At 27.3% G+C, this 22,215-nt stretch overlaps 1 protein-coding gene across 6 annotated transcripts in view; it reads right to left on the bottom strand.

The window, feature by feature from the left end:
* LOC109599587 (collagen alpha-1(XVIII) chain) overlaps window positions 1-10,493 on the bottom strand; it is a 233,932-nt gene extending 223,439 nt beyond the window's left edge. For all 6 annotated transcript variants that reach the window (XM_049962847.1, XM_049962845.1, XM_049962850.1 and 3 more), the window contains exon 1: window positions 10,286-10,493. In XM_049962847.1, coding sequence (XP_049818804.1) covers window positions 10,286-10,296 — 11 coding nt within the window. In that variant the 5' untranslated portion in view covers window positions 10,297-10,493. The remainder of the gene's footprint in view (window positions 1-10,285) is intronic.
* Between the last annotated feature and the right edge of the window lie 11,722 nt (window positions 10,494-22,215).

Raw genomic sequence — 22,215 nt, 5'->3', positions numbered from 1 at the left:
TTAATTAATGCTAAAGTTGTTAATATTAATTATCACAAAATTTAAGACTACATTTCTTAAATATAATAAATTAAATATAGTAATAGTAAAATTTAAAAAAAAATATCGATGACATTATTTTAGAATTGAGTATCTTTATGTTGGGGTTGCAACAAGTGTTATTTTACATATTTGACGTCAACGATGTAAAATGGGTATCCATACAATCAACACACGTTAGCGACACTATTTTCGAGCACATTTGAGGGATTTCCTTTGACTTTGATGAAAAGTTTTTTGTTTTCGAACACACGTGCTTTACTTTGTAATTTGTTGTTATTGTTCAGCTATGTCGCAAATCAACGTATCGTTGCCTGTTCCCAAGCAGATATCCGTCATTCGAGACCATTTAACTCCAGATAATTGTACCCACTTGTGGAATTTTTTTGTTGGTAACAAGGGCCCATTATACACTAAAAGGTAACGACGCACTATTAACTTAGAACACAGTTATAATGAGAATTATAGATATAACTGTCACGAAATTGAAGTACAGAGATTTCTTTCGCTGATAATTAAAATTTATGGGAATTACCACCATACAGTCGCCCATCCCGATACGGTTGCATAATTCGGTTGCATTAAATTTTGCCAGAGGAATTTTAATAAAGGGGGGGCGCATAATCTGATGCAAGAATTCCTCGTGGATACCTTTCGCGGTCCGCATTGAAATTTCGCAAAATTCGCCACGAAAAATAATTACGCATTGTGTAGCCAGCACTTAATTATATGGTCCGCCATTCAGAATGTGCATCTTGGTTTACATGTGGCCGGGCGGGAATAAATTTTAATCGGACGTCGGTGTTTTGAAACGAAACCGTGCACGAAATAAATAACAATTACTTAATTGGGTGCCGCTTTAAAATATTTTCGCCTGACAAATTATTGCATTACTAATTTTAGAAGCGTGACACACCCGGTCGTTTGTTATTCCTATTGGATTGTCAAGAAAGTTATTGCGTTTAAAAATAAAAAGCACAACAATCAGCTTAAACAAAACTTTATTAATTGAAATAAGAATCATTTGGGTTGATAAATTTTTGACAACAGGAACCATTTCCTGTAAATCCAGAAGTGACTTCATTCCCTACCATTTACAACTATCAGATCTCATGTTAATATGCCGAGTATCGTAGAAGTTATAGCTAAGGAAGTCGTAGACACCCTGTATATCACTTCACGTAAACATATTAAACATTTATCTGAAAATTCTTCATTAAGAAACCAAAATAAAAAAAACACAATAACTTTCTTGACAATTTGATATTTAAAATAATTAAATGTATAATTAACGTGTGATTTCAGAAATTAAATTAGGTGATTATACCATGCTTTGATTTTAGGAAGTCGTAAAAAACTGTATAAATTTTATAACGTGCATTACTATTCTAATTAACTTTCAAGTTATGCCATTCACATGCAAATTCATATTCAGTTTATGCAAATAATATGTTACATTTATTTATACATTTCGATATTAAATTTTAATCTCGTTTGTATATATGAAAATTTCCTACTGACTTATGATACACTAAACATGAATATTCATGCGCACATTTTGGGAAGTATTTTCTGTCAATTTATTGCATATTATAAAACCGTACAGGCTTATTTAATAAAAATAAAAGCACTCGTATTGGAAAATAATTTAATTATTTTTTTTATTGTTATCAGTATTCATATATTCCAGATTTAATTAACTAACCCCATCCCACAATATTTCTTTATGTCATCATAAATAATTTCCTAATTCAACCATGACCTAAGCCACTTATATTGTGATATTGCAAAGCTAAACGGTATGTTTAACATAATTACAAACGATAGTAATACCATTGACCCGTTGATTTCATTTTTATTTGATACAATTATGAGCTCATTTACCGAGAATTGCGACAGCTGATTCATTTAATCTCTAAATGGTGACAAAGTCTAACATTTCTAACAACATAAACGAATAATGTCTTAGATGTAAATGTTTGTTTTATGTTAAAATAAAATTTTACAACGGTACTAGGATGGTCTTTGTTATTTACCTTTAGGAATGATTGCGGTAATTTGTTATTGTTGTGAAGTCTACAATTATATTTCATTCATATCTTTGTTTCATTCATGTTTGTAATGGTTAATTTATTCAACTTACATAATGTGAATAGTTAATGAATTTCTAAAGCTAATAATAATATTTCATTTGTTTTAAAACAACGGTGATAAATTTATTTGGACAAGTTTTGGGTAATGTATAGAATAAATTACGATGACTTTTTTCTATTGTTGTGATGATAACAATTCTAAAAATATTTATGTATCATCTATTTTAAATTTCAACCAATTTGTTCCATCAAAAACGAATAAAATCGATTAAAACATTAATATCAAAGTCATCTTTATTTAATCCTCAATATTAATTATCGAGAAATATAAGTTACAATAAATAAAAATATATAACTTTATTTAATTTCATTTTTTAAAATTTAATAAATTAAATTCGATGGTTTAAATTACATGTAATAATTTTATTTTATATATTTTGGTAATATTAACTAGTAACAATTCCAATAATTGTTGTACATAATTTGAATATTTGTATATGAAACCATACAAATATGTTTAATTTTATAACAGGAATTGTTAAATCGTTTAATAAGCAATTTAAACTTATTAACCCCTAATTTTAATTAATATGAAATTTAACGTGAAATTAGAGAAATTGAATGTTTATTTTGTTAACTTGTAATGTAAACTATTTGATTTCATTTAATTTTTAACTTTAAATATAATAAATTAATTTGAGTAACTTGGAAAAGTAAATTGAATTTTTCAATTTTGATAAAAACTATTAAAAAATTTAAAAATTATACAATAATGTTTGGTAATTTACAATGAATTGATAATTAATTTAATAATCAGATACAACATAATACTTATATTAAATGAGGTAAAATTTAAGAATTTTATAATTATTATAGAAAAAATCAAAAATATTTTACATTGTTTAATTAATTATTATAATATTATATTTAATATATATTTAATATATATATATATATATATATATATATATATATATATATATATAATATTTAATGTACTTAATATATATCAAAAAAGACATACAAATATATTTTCTATTTTAAGAAGTATTGTTAATTTATATAACAATAACTTAACTGAGTCAAAATTTAAGAAATGTAAAAGTTATTTATTAATTATTATTTTAATTATTTCTATATTTTTTAGTAGTAAATAATACAAAATAATAATAAACCGCATAAATATATGTGAACAATATATATTAACATATAATAAATTAAATTCTGTATAATAACTATAAGTATAGTAAAATTAAAGCGCACAAATATGTTTAATATTCTAATAGAAATTGATAATTAATTAATATTAATATGATAGTCTTAATACGCACAACAACATTTTTTAAGTAAGTAACTAATATTAAATTAATAAATCTTTTATAATGTTTGTTATGCATGCTGTGTCAACAACAACATTGTATAATGAAAGAACAAAATTAAGATAAGAGAGTGCACAAACCAAGATAAAATTCTGTTGTCTTCATAAAAAAGTTTAAAATTAAAAAAAAAAACTTGTATAAGATATTTTAACAGTTGTAATGTGTTTTAATTGAAAAAAACTCATAACAATAAAATTTAAGAAGACATTTCCTGTTTATTTATAACAACGACTGTTTTTTATAAGACAAGAAATGTAATTGTGTCAGTCGACAAAAATCGACTTAGATATAAATCAACATCTATTTATATCCGTAACGTTCGACTAACACGAATAATTAGAGTTGTGTATTAATAGTGTAGTGAACCAGACGATGATAAGTGGTAGCGCACCGCTCCGCAAACATAGGAAGCGCAGCGGCCGTTAGTTACACAAATATTTCTTTAAGGCGATGATTTTATTAAGGCCGAGAAGGAAAACGGACCGTGTTAGATCAGGGAGCCTAATTAATATTGGCCGCACTTCAAAGCAGGAAATTACTTACCGTCGTGTTTTTCGAACGCGATCCGTTATTGCCGTTTATTTTCATTAATTGAACAATGGGACGTTTTCACGTGACGTAATTTCGCCACGCTAATTAGGGACGAGTCGTTCTTGTTTTTGTGCAACGATTTACGTGGATTTTGTCCCGATTAATTGTTGTGTTGCACAGCCAAACGACTGAGAGTTTCCGTTGTTTTGAACATTGGGGAGCACCTTTATTTTAGGTGCCGGAAAGTGTAATTTACGTTTTCAACATGGGTCTGTTTAATAGAATTTTTACTCAACAAAATAAATGTGACAGAGAGACAATACACTCATCAAAATCAGTTTTAAGTACTGCTCCAGCAGGTTTACCAGCTTCCCCAAACTTTTTGATGAAAATCAATGGATTAAGCCTGTTTCTAATGGTTAATTCATAGTGTGTCTTCATCACTTAATGGCATCTTCTCCAAAAATATATTGCGAATATGACATACAGCTTCTTTTGCTTTAATTATGATTTATGAGCTGTGAAATTCTCTCCAATTACTGCACAGAAACGTCATCTTTAAAAATATAAACTAAATACAATATAAAAAACCTACAAGTAATACACACAACGTTGTAATGTTAAATAACATAAAGATTATTCAAATAAAACTATTCTTTGTATTTAATAGTTTAACATTTTGAATATTTAATGGATACATTAATAGATCCACCAACGACATCATAAGTTTTTAGTCTAATCTAGTCCATGAAAATAGGTAAAAGAACTGAAACAGGAATAGATGGAACTAGGTTAATGTTTTAATTTCCATTTTAATAGGCTCAGCTTACATCATGAAAACCTAAACCGTTTCGTTCCTGTCACATACAAATCTCACAACAGTTCTTTGTGTAATTAGTACAACGTCAAACATCGCTGTAACAATGTTTCCGGCCAATAATGCAAGAAAAATTGCTCGATGCCTTCCGAGAATTCGGACTATTGTGAAATGTAACACTTGAAGCCAGTAAAACATGTTACGTTAAATGTTCGCTGCCTGCTGACTGCAGAACTGTTTAAAATAATAGTTATAACTTTCAGTCACAGTCAATAGTCGGTTCATTAAATCAAATTATTTTAAATGCGGAACAGCAAACATATCATGGACAAAACACCTACGGTAAATCATTACAGACCCGACGGAAAATCTGCCCCGCGACTTTTTTGACATCAAATAAAAATAATTCAGAAAAATTGGTTTCCGGCTTTTTCCCAATTTTAGTTTTCTTTTAATAGTAAAATTCAAAAATAAAGAAAAGTGATTTTCCCCCAATTTTTAGAAGTAAAATACATAAAAAAATATTTTCTTATTGAATATCAGCTGAATAACCGAATGAACCGAAAACAGAAGCAAAACCAAAATCATCACTGTGAAATATTAAAAAAATATTGATACCTTTACACTACAGATTTTTTTCACTTTTTTTAAATGATGGAATATTATAAAAAAAATCATAATGGTGTTGTTAGATTTGCTATAAAAAATTTTATGAGGATGTCCGGCTTTCAAATGGGCCACACTGTATTTTAAATCAATATCACCATTTCAAATCTCATAGCCAACTCTAAAATATGTCCCACTGATAAATACCCTATTTATACGCTAAAATAACACAAATCAATTAGAGACAACATAGAAAACCACAACACTTATTTACACAGTGAACGCAATAGAAAATCAGTAAAAATTGATCGAAAATTGAATTTGAATTTATTGTGTTAATATTAATATTAATATGAATATTAATAAAAACTATATTTTAACATTTAAAATAATTTATGTTTATGTGTTTATGTTTTTTAGGTCTTTGGTTATTTTTCTGTGATATTAAGTTTTAATTTTTCTCTAGGTTAGACTCAGTGTCTGAACTTTTTGATTATATTTTTTTCAGTGGATTGGTGCTCGTTTTGTCGTGGAATTTGTAAGCAACATCTTGAAAAAAAAACTAAGGGTCATCAGTAGTTTGCGACTATTCACTTCCTACCTGCACCAGTTTGTTTGGAGAAACAAATTTATGAATTTTCGAATATGCATATACAATAATATACATTCAATTAGTTGTTAAATTAAATAAAATATATGAACTTTTCTCTATATATATATAATAAACATTGTTGCAATAATATTTATTTGTATTTTATTTTTAAATAGCTTATTTAGTTTACATGTTTGTGTTATTATGAGTTAGTTATACAACAAATTTGTTTATTTATTTGTCTTTGTACTGCATTTTAATGTAATGTATTTTTGTCATATGTTTTAAATGTAATAGAAACCATAAAATAAATTAAATAGTAATAAAGTAGCGTCTTTTTCTTTTGTTTTAAATTTTCGGCTGTTCTGTTGTAAGTTTGAATACATTATCTTAACCAGCAGTACATTTAAAACAAAACATATTTTGTAAAATTTATTCGAAAGTTCTTTGTTCATAAATTCTAAAAAAGCATCTTGATGTAAATTTGTTATAAAACGCTAATTTCACTCATACGCATAGCTTACCGTTTTTCAGCCAACCGAAGTGCAAGATTTTATAATTTGGTTAAATAGTAAAACAGTAAGTGGTGTTTATTTAGTACAATACTAATAACATTGCACGTTTGAAACTTTTACTTTATTTATTGATTATAAAGATGTGTTTCAATAAATTTAATTCCTTAAATAACTCAACCAACCTACCAGATTTTGTTTATTGTTTTCATAAAATCCTGCGTTAAAACTGCATTTGTGCAGAAAATGATACACTACACCACAGGCGCACGTAAATTATTTATAAACCAAATAAAACGACGAACGAGTTTGATCCTCGTCAAAATCAGTTAAAAATGCACTTACTAACAGACGACCAACAGAAATTCAGAATAGCCGGTTCTTGTAATTCCTGAAAAATACGCATGCATGTGCTTACACTTATTTAATTTAATTATTACTCAATTAAAAATCATTTTTGGCTATTTCAGATAACTATAACCAAATTAATTCTCTTTCTAATTTGCTAATTTAATGTTCATAAAAATATCAATTTACCATTATGTTACAATAATGGCGAATGCGCCGTTTTTAAAATTATTGCATGCAAAAATTCATGAAATTTCGCCATCGCTATTTTATTTATAACATTTATTATTATCAATATATTTACTCTATTAGTTCACGGTTCACATCATTTGTTCAATTTGAAGAAATATGTAATTTATACCTTAATTGCTTTATTATATATAACTAAATTAAAAGTAATTGATATATCCATATTTGATTGGCAATAATTGAAATTATATAGTCTGTCAGCAAATTATATTTCGTACTAAAAATTAAATTTTGCATCAGTTACGTTTTCATTAATTTTGATTGTTGTTTAACCGGATTTAAATTTTGTCATTGTTACAATTATGAAAACACTTGAATTGAATTAAAATGGCTTTATATTAATATAAAACGTACATATAATTTTACTTTCACCTACAAAATATTAGCGTATTTTAAGGCAATAGATTTAACCTTCAACTTCAAAGTGTTAAAGATAAAATAAATTATGAAGTAGTTTTACTTTTAACGACTGCTTCAAGTAAAAACATTTTAGTATAAAATTCGAACTGAAATCTAAAATCGATTATCATTATTACATCATATTTATTAATAAAAAAAATAGGGCAGGTATATTTATACAGAACGTTTAAAACAACCGATTTAATTGCCAAAGCATTAAATTAAAAATAATGAGTTGACTAATGGGTTTTAATTTTAATTAGATATTTTTATTTATTTATTGTTTAATTTAATAAACTAGAGTATTTTATAATGTATTTTTTACTTGGATTTTAATTTTTTTAATTCCAATAATAAAATCTCATCAATTCTATAATTTATTTAACAATATACGACATTAAAATATAAAATAAAAATAAAAATCACTGCAAATTTTATTAAGATGCTTCTCAAACATTAAAAACCCAATACTTAAACTTCTTTCTCTCCAAAAATTACAATTCATTAAAATTAAACCCAATTAATTGAGCCAGACGTTAAAAATGCACAGCTTAGATGGTACCAGTCTTGCGTTCTTTTCCAACTCTCCTAAACATGTATCTCTTTCCCTTTCATTCTTATAAGGACGAATTTAAATCGCGATTTTTAATTGAAAAGAGGTCTTCAAACATTTTATCAATAAAATCGACCGTTCACGAACAGTATGTATAAGACTAAAATATATATTTGTAAATGAATATTGCATTCAATTTAAATAGAAAAATAAATACTTTTAATTTATAATTAATAAGTAAGTAATACTCTGATTTTACATCAAACAATTTTGTGAATGAATGCAAAACGCGAATTTTGAATCTGTAATAATAGAGGGAATTCAGTCTTTGTAAGTACTGAAATACTCAACATTTTAGTTTCAGTTACAAAATTGTCGTTAAAATCGATCGTTCACGAAAAACCTCGAACATCTAAAATGTTATAAGTAAGTCATTAATAAATTAAAAAATATATAATTATAAATTTATTTATTTATTTGTCATAATAATAAAATATGCACGAATTGAAATTATAATCCCGAATGTGCTTTTGTCATTACCTCTTATTCGTTTTTTTTATTTCTATAATAAATTTTATAATTTTTGAACAAGAAAATATTAAATTAAATTTTAGATAATAAATTTTAAAAATAAAAATATTTAAGAGAAGCACAAAAAGTAAAAACTATTTTAATAGTTTTAACTATACCTCATTTTATAACAAACAACTTTTACGAGTATTTATGTCATAAAAATAAAATTTACATTAAATAAAATTTCCACCTATGCATTTTAGATATTAAATTTTGTCAATATTTATATAGATATTTTGTTTTATATTGGTATTTTGTTACTTATTGGATTTTTTATTTTTACATTAAGTTTTGCACAAATGGTAAATATTTTTTAAATACTCTAAATTTGTCAAATATCACAAATATAATATTTTTTAACAATGAAAAATTAAATTAAATTTTAAATAATAAAAAATATTTGATAAACTAACGGTAAAAACTAAAAACTATTATGTTTTTTTGCCATGAAATAAAAGTCATTTATATAAAATAAAACCAACTGAATTACAGATTGAATTTTTCTATGACTTTGTCCTAGTTTAAAAAATGGTAAAATATAAATGTATTATTTTATATAAAACATATTATTTGAAAAATATTAATATTAATAGCTTATTAAAAATAATATTTTTTAATTATGTAGATTAATTTATTTTTTATATTTGTAAATTTATTGTAAGTTACATATTTTTTCTTATATTATTAAATTGATAATTTTAGAAATTATAAAATAAATTATGTTCAACTTATTAATAAAGTATTCTATAGGTTAATTATTATACAATTAATTAATTGTATTGGCACTAAAATACGTATTTTTTGTTAAATTTTATAAGAAATTATGTCAATATTTTTAATCATTTTTATATTTATATTAGAAAAATAAATTATAATTATTGTAACAATATTGAGGTTCGGTTTTTTATTTATATTGTACATACACGATATTTTTAAAAATACATAAAATTTAAAAACATGTAAATATACATTAATTTGTTTATTAGTTTTATTATAATTATTTTAATATTTAACAATCTAATAAAATAACAGAAATCTGTTTTCATAAACTCATAAAAAATGATGCATATTAAACAAAAAATAAACAGTGCTTATATTTAATATGAATTAATTGGTTTTTAAACCCTCAAAATTAATTACAAAATTAAACACATCAATTAATTATCCCAATTATTAAGACACGTATTTTCGGCGTAAAACCGGATCATCGGTCAACTGTATGAAATGATCCGACAGCATTTTTCACCGGATTACCGGTTAATCCGCAGTGAAACCTAATAAAACGAAAACCGAAGCCCCATTATTTAACATGTTTATCAATTCAATATTAAAACAGTGCGCGCGCAAACCAAAACAATATTGACAGTACGCCGGCCGGCGTTTTCGCCCACCCCCTCAACCAAAATAAACAAAACACGCTGCAAATGCCAAAAAAATAATAGGAAACCATGAAAACTCACTCCACCAGTCTCGATGTTTACGTTTTACAGTGCCAATTTTAGAATTAATGCGTTACGTTTTCCGACCGGAATAATCCGGTCGAAATCCGGGGAAAAAAATTGGTAAAAGAACCCCGCAGGCCGCAACCACTCACCCACGAATCATTTTGGTCAACGCAGAAAATCCCCGACGACAATGTAGCAGTCCTTTCGTCGGGACGGTCCCATGCGCAGCACCGGGCACAACCACCGAAAAACACCACTCTCTCTACCTCACGGCGGGCCCAGCGGCATGTCAAAACACGGAAGCACGTGGCCAAATAGCCGGCACACCACGTGTTATAACGTTCGCCGTACAGTCTGTCACGGACCTTCCCCCGCGATATGCGGCACAGAACTGCCGCGGGATTTCTCTCTCCTGAGCCGCTCCGCGTGCACGAATCGGTCATCTTCGGCGTTAAAGCACACCTCCTTCGGTTGGTTTTCTTCAATTTTTGACTCGGTCCCGTTTCGAGTGTGTGACCATTGTTTTTTCGGCCGACAGTTAATCGGTCCGGACGTGGACGACGGGGACCGTCCTCCCCCGCCGCCATCGATCGGAAGCGGGTAAAAAGTTATTTACCGACCACCCGACCCGTTGGGGGGATTGCTTTGGGTCGCCGCCGCCGCCGCCTCCGTAGCCGGTGTTGAATGAGTGGCGCGTCTCGTTTCGCGAGGGACTTGTATTTCAACGGTTTTATATCGAATTACTCATTCGGATTTACGGTTATCGGAGACGGGACTGTAATACTAGCCACCCCTTAATTCGATCCCGTGATCCGCAAGTCTGTTTTGATGTTGCGATATTTTTCTTTGGCGGCGAAGAAATCGAATCGGCAAGGATGGATTCTAATTTAAATTCGGATTATTATGTATTTGTTTTTTTTATGCCATTGACATCTAAAAACAACTTTTTGATGACAAGTAGTTTTTAAATATACTGCAAAAAAATTGGGTATTCAAATTTAGATTATCTAAAAAAAGTAAGATAAAATTTTTTCTTGCCAAAATATAATATAAAACTCACATTCCATGTAATTTCATATTATATTGGTCTAAAATTATAATATTATTTTGTTAAATGGATTTTTTTTATTGTAATAGCAATAATTTTTTAATAAATTATTAACATTAGACATTAAACAAATATAATATTGTTTTTTATTTATTAAATAAAATAAAATAGGGAAACATGTGTATAAAAAACAACAATAACAAAATAAATTATTATTTCAATTTGTAACATTCATTTTCATTAGAATATAAAATTAAGTAAAATCAATATTATTCTTTTATAAATTATCAGATTTACAAAAATTAAAACATTCATGAAATTCATTTATTATAATAATTTTGATAATGAACAATATTTTTTATTGAATTTATATAAAACCTTTCTATTTATTATAAAAATAATATTTTATTAGTTGTTGATAGAATTTAAAAAAAAAAAAAGTTATTTAATTTTTACCTACTTTAATATCAATTATCTAAATTAAAATCTAAAACCTTGCGACTATTGAAAATAAATTTTTCTTGTAAATATTATTTGTAATAAATATGAAGTAAATACAAAGGGAATAAAATATTAATAACATCTTATTTTTATAACTTCTGAAAAATAAACAATATTTATTTAAAAAAAAATGATATATAATAAAACAACAAAAATAATATAATAATAGAACCAAAATAAAATTTTCAATATTTGTAAAAAAATTAATAATTTTTAAATTAAAAAGCTAATGTGAGTTATATATTTAAAAATATAAAAATTATATTTGTTATTATTGGTTCAAATGAAAACAGTTTGGTTTGCTAAAAAACGGTAGATGTATTTACTACAGCGGGCTGAAAAAATTTGACTTCTGATTTTTGTCAGACAGAACCAATGAGAACAATTAGCTTGATTCTGATTGATCGACGATTAGTTAACAAGGGGATTAAGCGTCTTCGATTCTTCGCCTCTTTTCAGGGATTTTTCTGATGAGTTTATAATGTAATTGTGACGTGCCGTGTTATATCTTTCCTTTGATTAGTGTAGATTAGTGTAATATTAACACCGGTTTATAATAATTTTTGAAAGTTTTTTAAGTTAGTTAGGGAATTCATTTCGTTTTGAGACACATTGATAATATTGGTATTGCACTAAACATTAATTACTTTTTCATTTAAACTAATTATTTAAATGTAACTAGAATAAATTATATGACTTTTTAACCAATTTTTATAGCTGGCTGTGAAATTGTAATGATGGCAACTCAGAAGGTTCAATGTGATATTTAATTTAATAATAAATTATTTTTAACAAATGTTAGTTTTTATTTTAGGACACATTAATATTATTACTATTTTACTACTCTTTGCTTTACCATTTTAACAAATTATATAATTATAAAATAAAAATTGAAATTTTTTAAACCAAATAATTTTATAGTAGTCTATGGATTTGTAAATTAAACAGAGGCACCCAGAATTGTCTCGATTTTTTAACGAATTTCGAAGCGTTTGGGATTCTTCGTCGGTTTTCACGAATTTTACTGTTATGTTTATTATGTTAATGTGTGTATATCTTTCCTCTAATTGTTTTGGGTGATGTCAACGAGGATTTATAATAATATTTAAAAAATTAAATAAATAGAATAATAATTATTACAAATGTCAGAAAAAGTATTTAATTTAACAATAGAATATTTAAACAAAAAATTTATTTATTTTGGTGTAATTAATGCAGTCCAATGTAATTTTGTATGTGCAAATATATTTTTAATAAGTATACTTCAATACTATTAGTTTGGTTTATTCTTAAAAATTATTTTGAATCACACTGATGTTAGGATTGCACATTATTTTTTAATAATTAAAAAAGTCAAGAAGAATATTCAAATGATTAATAATATATTTTAAAATATTATGTTAGTTAAGGGATATCCGGATTTTCCATAAAAGCGTTTTCCAGAGGGGGTTAAATGTCTTCTTCTCCACTAATAACAACAAAAAAATCGATAGCATTGTCTCGAAATACAATAAAACGAAAAACGAACCGTTAAATAAAACCACCCGATGGGACTGTAAAAGCCCAATCCACCCTCTAAGAGCGGACAAATTCCTTGAGCCTTTGACAGGACAATTTTATGTCGCAAGCGCGGGCCACGTATGTGCTTAACCCCCATCCATTTACCACGGTCAGTGTCTGGTTAGGAAAATTCAATTTCGACGAAGACGACGTTGGATTTACCGGCGTATCGTTTTCAACACCCTATAGAGTTTTATGACCCGTCGTCTCCTTCTCTCGTTCACTCCTCGACACATCAACCAACTCGAGATATTCCGAATTTAATTTTGGACTCATTTTTCTTTATTTTATTTTTCAGTCCAAACCTCTGTTCCGCCTATGTTTATTTATAGATTGATTTACTTAAGTTCTGGGCAACTACGTACGAGTAAAGCTTCATATAAATCGCAATAATTAATGTGCAATCCTAATAAGATTTATAAGTAGTTTATATGTTTTCCAAAGTATCTGACTTGTTAATTGCGTTAAAGGAATATATTAATTTCGTTCTTGTCTAATGGATTCAAATACTATGATTTTTTCAAATACTATGGATTTTCATTTATTTTGTAAATCCACGAATTCTGATATTTTTTAAAGAATTTTGAAAATACATATATCAAATTTAATTTAAATGTCTACAAATATTTTTAAGTCAGGATAACCTATAAAATAAAAAAGTAATATTACAATAGTAAATATAATATTTTTTTTATTCACAGCGGAAAATATAAAAATTATTAATAAAAAATTACATTAATTTATGTTTTATCACGAAAATCAGGTAATATCATTTAAATAAGTTAGGTTAAATTTTAAATTTATCATATGTAGCAAATTTCAAATTCTATATTTTTTTAATAATTAACTAATAATAAAAAAATTAAACATTGATCTGATAACAGAAAATATTAAAACTATTAAAACTTAGTTTACATTGTTTAGATTACCTTTTATTAATTTAAAAAATGTTTTATTATAATTTTTCTTTGGTTTTTTATCAAATATATTAGATGATAAATATTATTGTTAATAAATAATTCGTTAAGAATAAAATTTTGTACTCCAGTAATTTAGGCATAATTATTGATTTATTTTGTAAATCCAGAAAATATGTCCATTTTTTATAAATTCCAGTCTAACATTGATCGAACCATGATTTGTGAAAAAAAAAATCAAGTTATCAAAATAAAAATTACACAATTTTACACTGAACTGAACTACTTTGCTTCAAATTATTGAAGTTCGACTGATATAATAATATTAATATCAATTATTAAAATTATTTTAATGAAATAAAATTAAAACCTAATTTGTATGTTTTAAATACATATTTTGATAATTTAAAAAATGGTTTATTATTAATAAGATTTTTGTTTTTTTTTTTAATATATTAGAAGAACAATATTATTATTAATTGTTTATAGAAATATCTTATATTTATTATAACAAAATTAAACAACGGAGTAAAAATTTGACACACTAATTCATATGAAAGAATGTTCTTGTTTTGATAAGCCTAATTAATGTATATATAATCTATACACACATTAAAATTACAATAAACTGTAATGAGTAAATAATCTTATCGACATTGTTTCTTGTTTCTATTCTATTTTAATTTCTCAATAAAATTCTCAACGTAAAACAAAACCCTTTGTATTTGGTGACCAGTTAATAAGAATCGGAGACCGTGAATCACATCGAACTGTTTGCTTTCCCCCCTGTTATGAGTCGAAAGACGGTTCCACGGGTGGCAGTAAATAACCCCGCGGTCCCCAATTAATTAAGTCCCGACGTAACCTCAATAGCAGTTTTCGCAAAAACCCGAATCGTTTCCAGTGTCCCGCGAACAAGTGATAGGTTCTGGTTGATTGGCCGAATGTTGCACATATGTTCTGAATACTCTGGCTCGTTAATTCGGTGCCGGTGTCGGCCTTCTGTCCCGACACGATAAAATAAAACAGAAAACAATGCGCCGAATTGACATGACTCGATTGTTTTTATCCCGATATCTGATACGGACACACTTGCGCTCAAAAATGTGCCCCGTCCATTTTGTTCTGCGCTCATTAATCTCAACGGGCGTAAATTGTTGTTGCATCACATTCAAGTGTCGCGATCCAAGAATTGTAGGCCATGCGATGCCTCCGAGAATTAACGTACGGTCCACTGTCTAGGTTTAATTTAATTCGAACGGATCTGTGGTTCGTGCAATCAATTCGCACACTTCTAATTAGTTTGTTGCTATTTTGTGCAATGATTGCAATTCGATTTGTATCTAAAAATTATTGCAAACATATGCATACGTCATTATTAATATTTAATGTATATTAATTAGAAATGTTCACATTAGTATTTTTTTACATTTAATTAAATAAAAAAACACCTAAAAGGTTCTTTGGAGTGTGATTCTTTCAGGGATTAAATAATACATTTTTAATATCAAAACATATTTCAGCTTGAATTTAATTAATATATAACTTTCATTCGATTTCAACGCATCAAAATTTATTTGTGTATTCCTGAAATATTTCGTAACAAAATTCAATATTTACGTTTTGAATGGAGTTGACTTCAAATAAGATTTATCATAGAAATGTCTGATGTATACCTTTTGGCTATTTTATTTATATTTATTTATCTATTTATAATAAAATATTTGAACATATGTATTCTAAATATTCAAGAAAATAATATGTTTATTTATAGATTAATTTACTTAAGTTCTGGGCAACTACGTACAAGTAAAGCTTCATATAAATGGCAATAATTAATGTGCAATTCTAATAAGATTTATAAGTAGTTTATATGTTTTCCAAAGTATCTAACTTGTTAATTACATTAAAGGAATAAATTAATTTCGATCTTGTCTAATGGATTCAAATATTATGATGGTTTTTCATTTATTTTGAACGCGTACGTACAAGAATTAAAAAAAAATAGTTAAATTTTGAAAATACATATATCTAATTTAATTTAAATACCCATAAATATATTTTTTTTTAAATCAGGATATCCTATAAAATAAAAAAGTAATATTCCAATAGTAAATATAATATTTTTTTTATTGACAGCAAAAACTGTAAAAGCTATTATAAAAAGTTACATTAATTTATGTTTAACAACTTTCATTTATATTACAAAAATAAATAATTTATAAGTTTATACCATTACATTTTTTTAATTTAAAAATGTATTATTATATTTATATTTTTGTTTTGGCTTGATATATTAGAAAAAAAAATGTTAATTTTAATAACATTTTATAAATTATTAAGTTTATTTATCACGAAAATCAACCAATGTCATTTAAATAAGTTAGGTAAAATTTTAAATTTAACTTATGTAGCAAATTTCAGATTATATATTTTTTAATAATTAACTAATAATAAAAAAATTAAATAATGATCTGTAATATGAGTTCTTTTCTTGATAACAGAAAATGTTAAAACTATTAAAACTTAGTTTACATTTTAAAACATATATCAACTTATGATCCAATTAATATATAACTTTCATTCGATTTCAACGCATCAAAATTTATTTTAGAAGCTCTCACATATGTAAAATTCATATATATTTTTTTAATTTTGTTATACCGTGTTTATCACTGTCTGATGGGATTAAATTAATTTTAATTTTTAATATTTATTACAGAATATACAAAATTTATAATTATATAAATACGCTGAATTAAAAATATGCGGACATATTAAGTAATATATTTATTAAATATATATACCGTATCAAAAATGATGAGCGTGTCTACTCGCATATTGAGACGGAACATCAATACCCCTTTGTAAACAAAAAGGAAAGATATACATGCAATTATGTGGGCGGGCCGAACTGACTGGAGGGGATCATTTGGTTTTGCTGCGTTTAGCATGCGGTTCGTCTCCGCAGACGTTGTTTTTAGTAATTTTATTTAATTTTTGGGATACATTTTTATTTTGAAAAAAGTAGTTTATTTTTAGAATACTTATTTTTGTTTTTGATATACCCTCAAAAAATATTTCATTTTACAGATTGAAAATTATACAAAGTTACGGAATTTAAATGGAGCATCCGAAGAACTCGAACTACATCCCTACGCATACGGAGAGTTACTAAATGCATTCGCAAAGATTAATTTACATTGTGCGCCGGCGCGCACCAGCACGGCGCATTGTCTCTGAGAGTAGGGATTCTTACTACCGGGCAAAACTTTTCTCTCTTTGTCGTGCATCCATCTCTTACAACATCCAGACACGAAGAGCATTTTTCGTACGGTATATATATATATATATATATATATATATATATACAAGTTTCCCAGAAATATTTCGTAAGAAAAGATTAATAAAATTCAATATTTACGTTTTAAATGGAGCCGACTTCAAATAAGATTGATCATAGAAATGTCTGATGTGTGTCTTTTGGTTTTTTATTCATTTTTATTTATGAATTTATAGTAAAATATTTGAACATATGTATTCAAAATATTCAAGAAAATAATGCTGGCAAAAGTTAACGTAATTCCCAAAAAATATTTTGATTACAAATTTTTTTTTTTTTTTTTAATTTCGAAAATAATTATCCTTATTTAAATATTTTATAATGAAAATATTCGAATATTTTTATAGTAATTTAAATGAGAATATGAATTTTCAAGTACATAAGATTCTGACTGTTTTCTTTAGATACAACATTTTTAATTATATAAATAGGCAGGTTTAAAATTATACAAACATATTAAAGAATATTTTTATTAGTAAATTTATTAAAGATTTCCTGAATTATTTCGTAAAAAAGATTCATAAAATTCAATATGTACATTTTGAATGGAGCTTATTTGTTTATGAATAATTTTTTTCAAAAAGTAGTTAATTACAAATTTGTAATTTATATAAATTGACTGAATTAAAAGTATATAAACATATTAAATGATACTATTTATTATCAAATTTATTAAAGTTTTTCTGACATACATTGACTGTACATATGTACATTATCAAATCTATTTTTAATATTTCCTGAATTATGTCCCAAAGAAAGATTCAGTTGAATATTTATATTTTAGATAGAGCTGAATCCAAATAATTTTTATCTTGTTTATTTTATCTCTATGCTTTATTTTATTAATACTTGTTTATTAATAAAAACATATATTTTATGTATATAATTCCAATAAATGTTATATATAAAATAAATTCTTATTCTGAATAATTTCCATTATACATATAACCTCTTAGAGAAATTTGATACATTATAATAATAACTTAAAGTCGAGGCAACAATCTTACTTTTCCTCTAAAAACCTTTGAAAGATGATAACGTTGTCGTTATTGCAAAATTACGCAGCTGCGATAATTAAAGGAGTTGATGAAACCGACACAGAATTTTTTAAATCGCAGATAAAAATAATTGTTTAGTTTATTCAGTTTAACCAGAAAATCACGAGAAACATAAAACCAAACACAATTAAATTAAATCAGAGGTGTCAAGACCAATGGAGTCGTGCAAACAAATGGATTCGCGGTCGATGCAATCAGGTGTAGTCGCTGACGAACGTTTCCGCAGGCAAAAATTCCATTTCCGGGCACAGAAGGATGCGCATTAATTAGACTGCGTAATTAAAAGTACATAGCGGATGCGGAGTTTGTAAAATTTATAGCATTATTTAATGTTTTGATTCATTCACCGGCGTTGTTGGCGCAATGTAATTGAAGTACGTCTGTATTATTTTAGCCAGACGGAGAGTTGCGTTCCTTGCGAGAGAATAACGGGCTCGGCGAGATGGTGTGTATGCAAATGAGGGTTTCTTAGAATTGCATGATAAAAATGTTCGAGTTTTGAGTTTACTCTTTGCTTGCTGCGGTACTACAAGGGAAAAAATGTGGCTTCTGAACGCAAATTAAACCACGAACGTCGGCACGGCATTACCGTTTCTAATTTTATGTAATGAAATTTCTTCATCGAAATTTATATTGCCTGAAAATTATTATTGTGCCGGCAAATAAAAACGCGAAGGATTTTGCCGACGTCTTTGTCTGTATCATACACTGATTCAAGAAATTTATGTTCTACCAACAATTTTGTAAATATATATATTTTTTATTTAGGTAAATAGTACATTGTTTGTATTAACTTTGAAATACTCTTGTGTGTGACTTTTAAAGAGTATCTAAACTTAATTTTTTTGTTATGACATATAAGGATTTTGGTAAATTGGTAAAACAAATTAAACAATCACCGCCGAGGGTCGTTTTGTTAGAACTCATTTATCGACTTTTAATTTCCGTTAATTGTCAATATGCAACAGCAATTTAGAAATTTAACTCGCGGAGTGTGTGTCCAGTGGAAGAAGGTTGGAGTTACTGCAGAATAGCCAAAAGTTTAGTGTATCCCATACATCCATTTTCTGTATGTTACAACGGTACATGATTGGTGAACATACTAAGATCGTTTTTTGAGACTTTTAACTTTGAGACAGCGGTTTGAGACTATAAAAAGTTTACAGGCTCAGTTAGAAAACATAGAAGGGGTTCGTATAAGTATTGAAACTATTCAATAAGATAAATTGCGATCTCGTGTTCCTGCACAAGGCCTTAACTGTGGGTCATCACAGAGCCCGGCTAAATTTTGCTAGAAAGCATGTCACTTGGGTAGAAACAGATGAGGAAGTTCTGTTTACAGATAAATCTAGATTTTGACTGCACACATGCAATAGGCGTGTTCTTGTGTTTTGAAGGCCAAATCAAAGATATGTTCAATGTAACTTAACGTAAATATCATCTTATTTAGTGGGAGTTCAATTATGGTGTGGGGAGACATTTCTTTAACCTCACGTACCGACCTGGTGGTAATAAATAATGGGAACCTTAAAACTGAGCGTTACTTTATTGACATTCTAGAAGAATATGTCGTGGCATATGCCTCTTTTATAGATTCACATTTTTTACTAATGCACTATCACAAACAACCCCTGTTGTCCGAAATTAGTTGGGATTAATGCCATGGCATGGCCAGCTCGCAATCCAGACTTTAACTCAATAGAACATATCTGGGACATTCTTTGGGAGACGTTTAAGGGACCATCCTAACCGTCCGAATAACTTAGAGGAAGCGGAGCGTCTTCTTCTCGAAATTTGGAAGAATTTGGACCAAAATGAAATTCGAACTCAGATTTTGAGTTTGAACAGAACATGTGAGGCTGTCATTCATAGTAGAGGTGGGGTTATGCCCCATATTAAGTTCAAATTTATATTTTTTTTATAAACATCAAATTTTGTTAATTTTTATTTTTTTTTTTTTTAGAAAAATAATTTTTTTAAGATTTGTAAATATTAATAATAAATAAACAAAGAGTGTGCACGTTTATTTTTCCCGTTTAATTATTAATAATTATTATTATTGGTGTGGTGCGTTACTTTCTTGGAGCAGAGTATTTTGTAATTTCTTTCCAATTCTTAAATTTTTATTGGATAATTACTGGGTATATGTTGCGTTTCTTTAATGGTTCATGGTTGAGTATTTATTAAATACACAGATAATTATAATTTTCATAATGGTTTGAGACATATTAAACCGCATTTGTTTTTAATAAAAGTACAACCATAATTAATACCCATAAAAAGTTATTAGAAAATGGCCATAACCTGTTCCGTAATATTTTACGATGTAAATACCATTAAAAGTTGTGTGAAATGCATTAAAACTATGTCGTGTGACTTTGTGTTAATATCTCTTGATTTATCTTCCGAACATGTTATTCAACCTGTCGCCAGTAACACAAATATCCGTAATAAAATCCTATGCAAATTGGAGATACAGAAGTTAATTTTTATAGTCGCATCAATTCCAATTTTACGATTCATCCTAAATAACATCAGATAAACGACCCATCCGATAAATCCAAACACAGAATGAAAGTCCCATCATGGGTGTTCACGACCCAAAGGCGCAATCCACATTAATAAATCCCGTAATTATATACATTTATTTAAGTACAATATTAAATTTACATAAGCCGACCGCATAAATCAGTCTATCACTATAAAATTTAGACCACCATTCGACCAAGGTAATTATCCGTTGTTGCCTAAAAGAAATTACAGGCCGACACTTGCAAGCTGTTTTAATACCGGTGCAGGAACAATTTAAATACAGATCAAACCGTGTAATTTGAAAATGTATATTTCGCCGGCGAAATGTGTTACTCATACTGTAGTTTAAGATTCATTCAAGCTGTTATTTTAGTCATAACTTAACTGTTGTTAGCAAAACGTGTATTAATTTTCTGACGGAATATTTATATGAAAATTACTAATAAATACAATTTTTAGAAAGCACTAATTAATATCAACATACAGTGCTTGTAATTATTATAGCAACTTTTTAAAGTGTTAAATATTACGGTCATAATTATTTTACTTAACTGTGAACTGTTAAAATAATACTCTGCTGTAAGAAATTAACGCACCATCTATAATTTTGTAAATAAATGTTTATATTGAAATAAATAATAATTGTTTGCATTAACTCTGAATCACCCTCGTATATGACTTTTGAGGCATATGTAAATGTTTTTACAAGATATATTTTTTTATTATTTAAAATATACCTATTCCGGAAAATAGTACAACACGTTAAACTATCACCGCAGCGGGCCATTTCGTTACAACTCATTTATCATCCCCATTTTCTTTTTAATTTTCGCTAATTGTCAATATGCCACACTATAAATTTAACTCGCGATGAGTGTGCCCAAGACTGGTGGCCATACTAGAGATTATGTCAGAGTAGAAGAAATCGTACTACAACTCCCGCTCGAGACCGTTTTTTGACTCTTTTAACTTTGAGACAACGATTCGTGACTACAAGAAGCTAAAAAACATAGATACAACTTAGAGAAGATAATTTGCAATCCCGTGTTCATGCTCGAAATCCGACCTTAACCATAGTTCATCGCAGAATCCAGCTAAATTTTGGTAGAGAGCACATCAA

Source organism: Aethina tumida, chromosome 2, assembly GCF_024364675.1.
Source record: "Aethina tumida isolate Nest 87 chromosome 2, icAetTumi1.1, whole genome shotgun sequence".
Classification (NCBI taxonomy): Eukaryota; Metazoa; Arthropoda; class Insecta; order Coleoptera; family Nitidulidae; genus Aethina; species Aethina tumida.
Note: the sequence above shows the minus strand (reverse complement) of the source record. Positions and strands in the feature narration are given on the sequence as shown.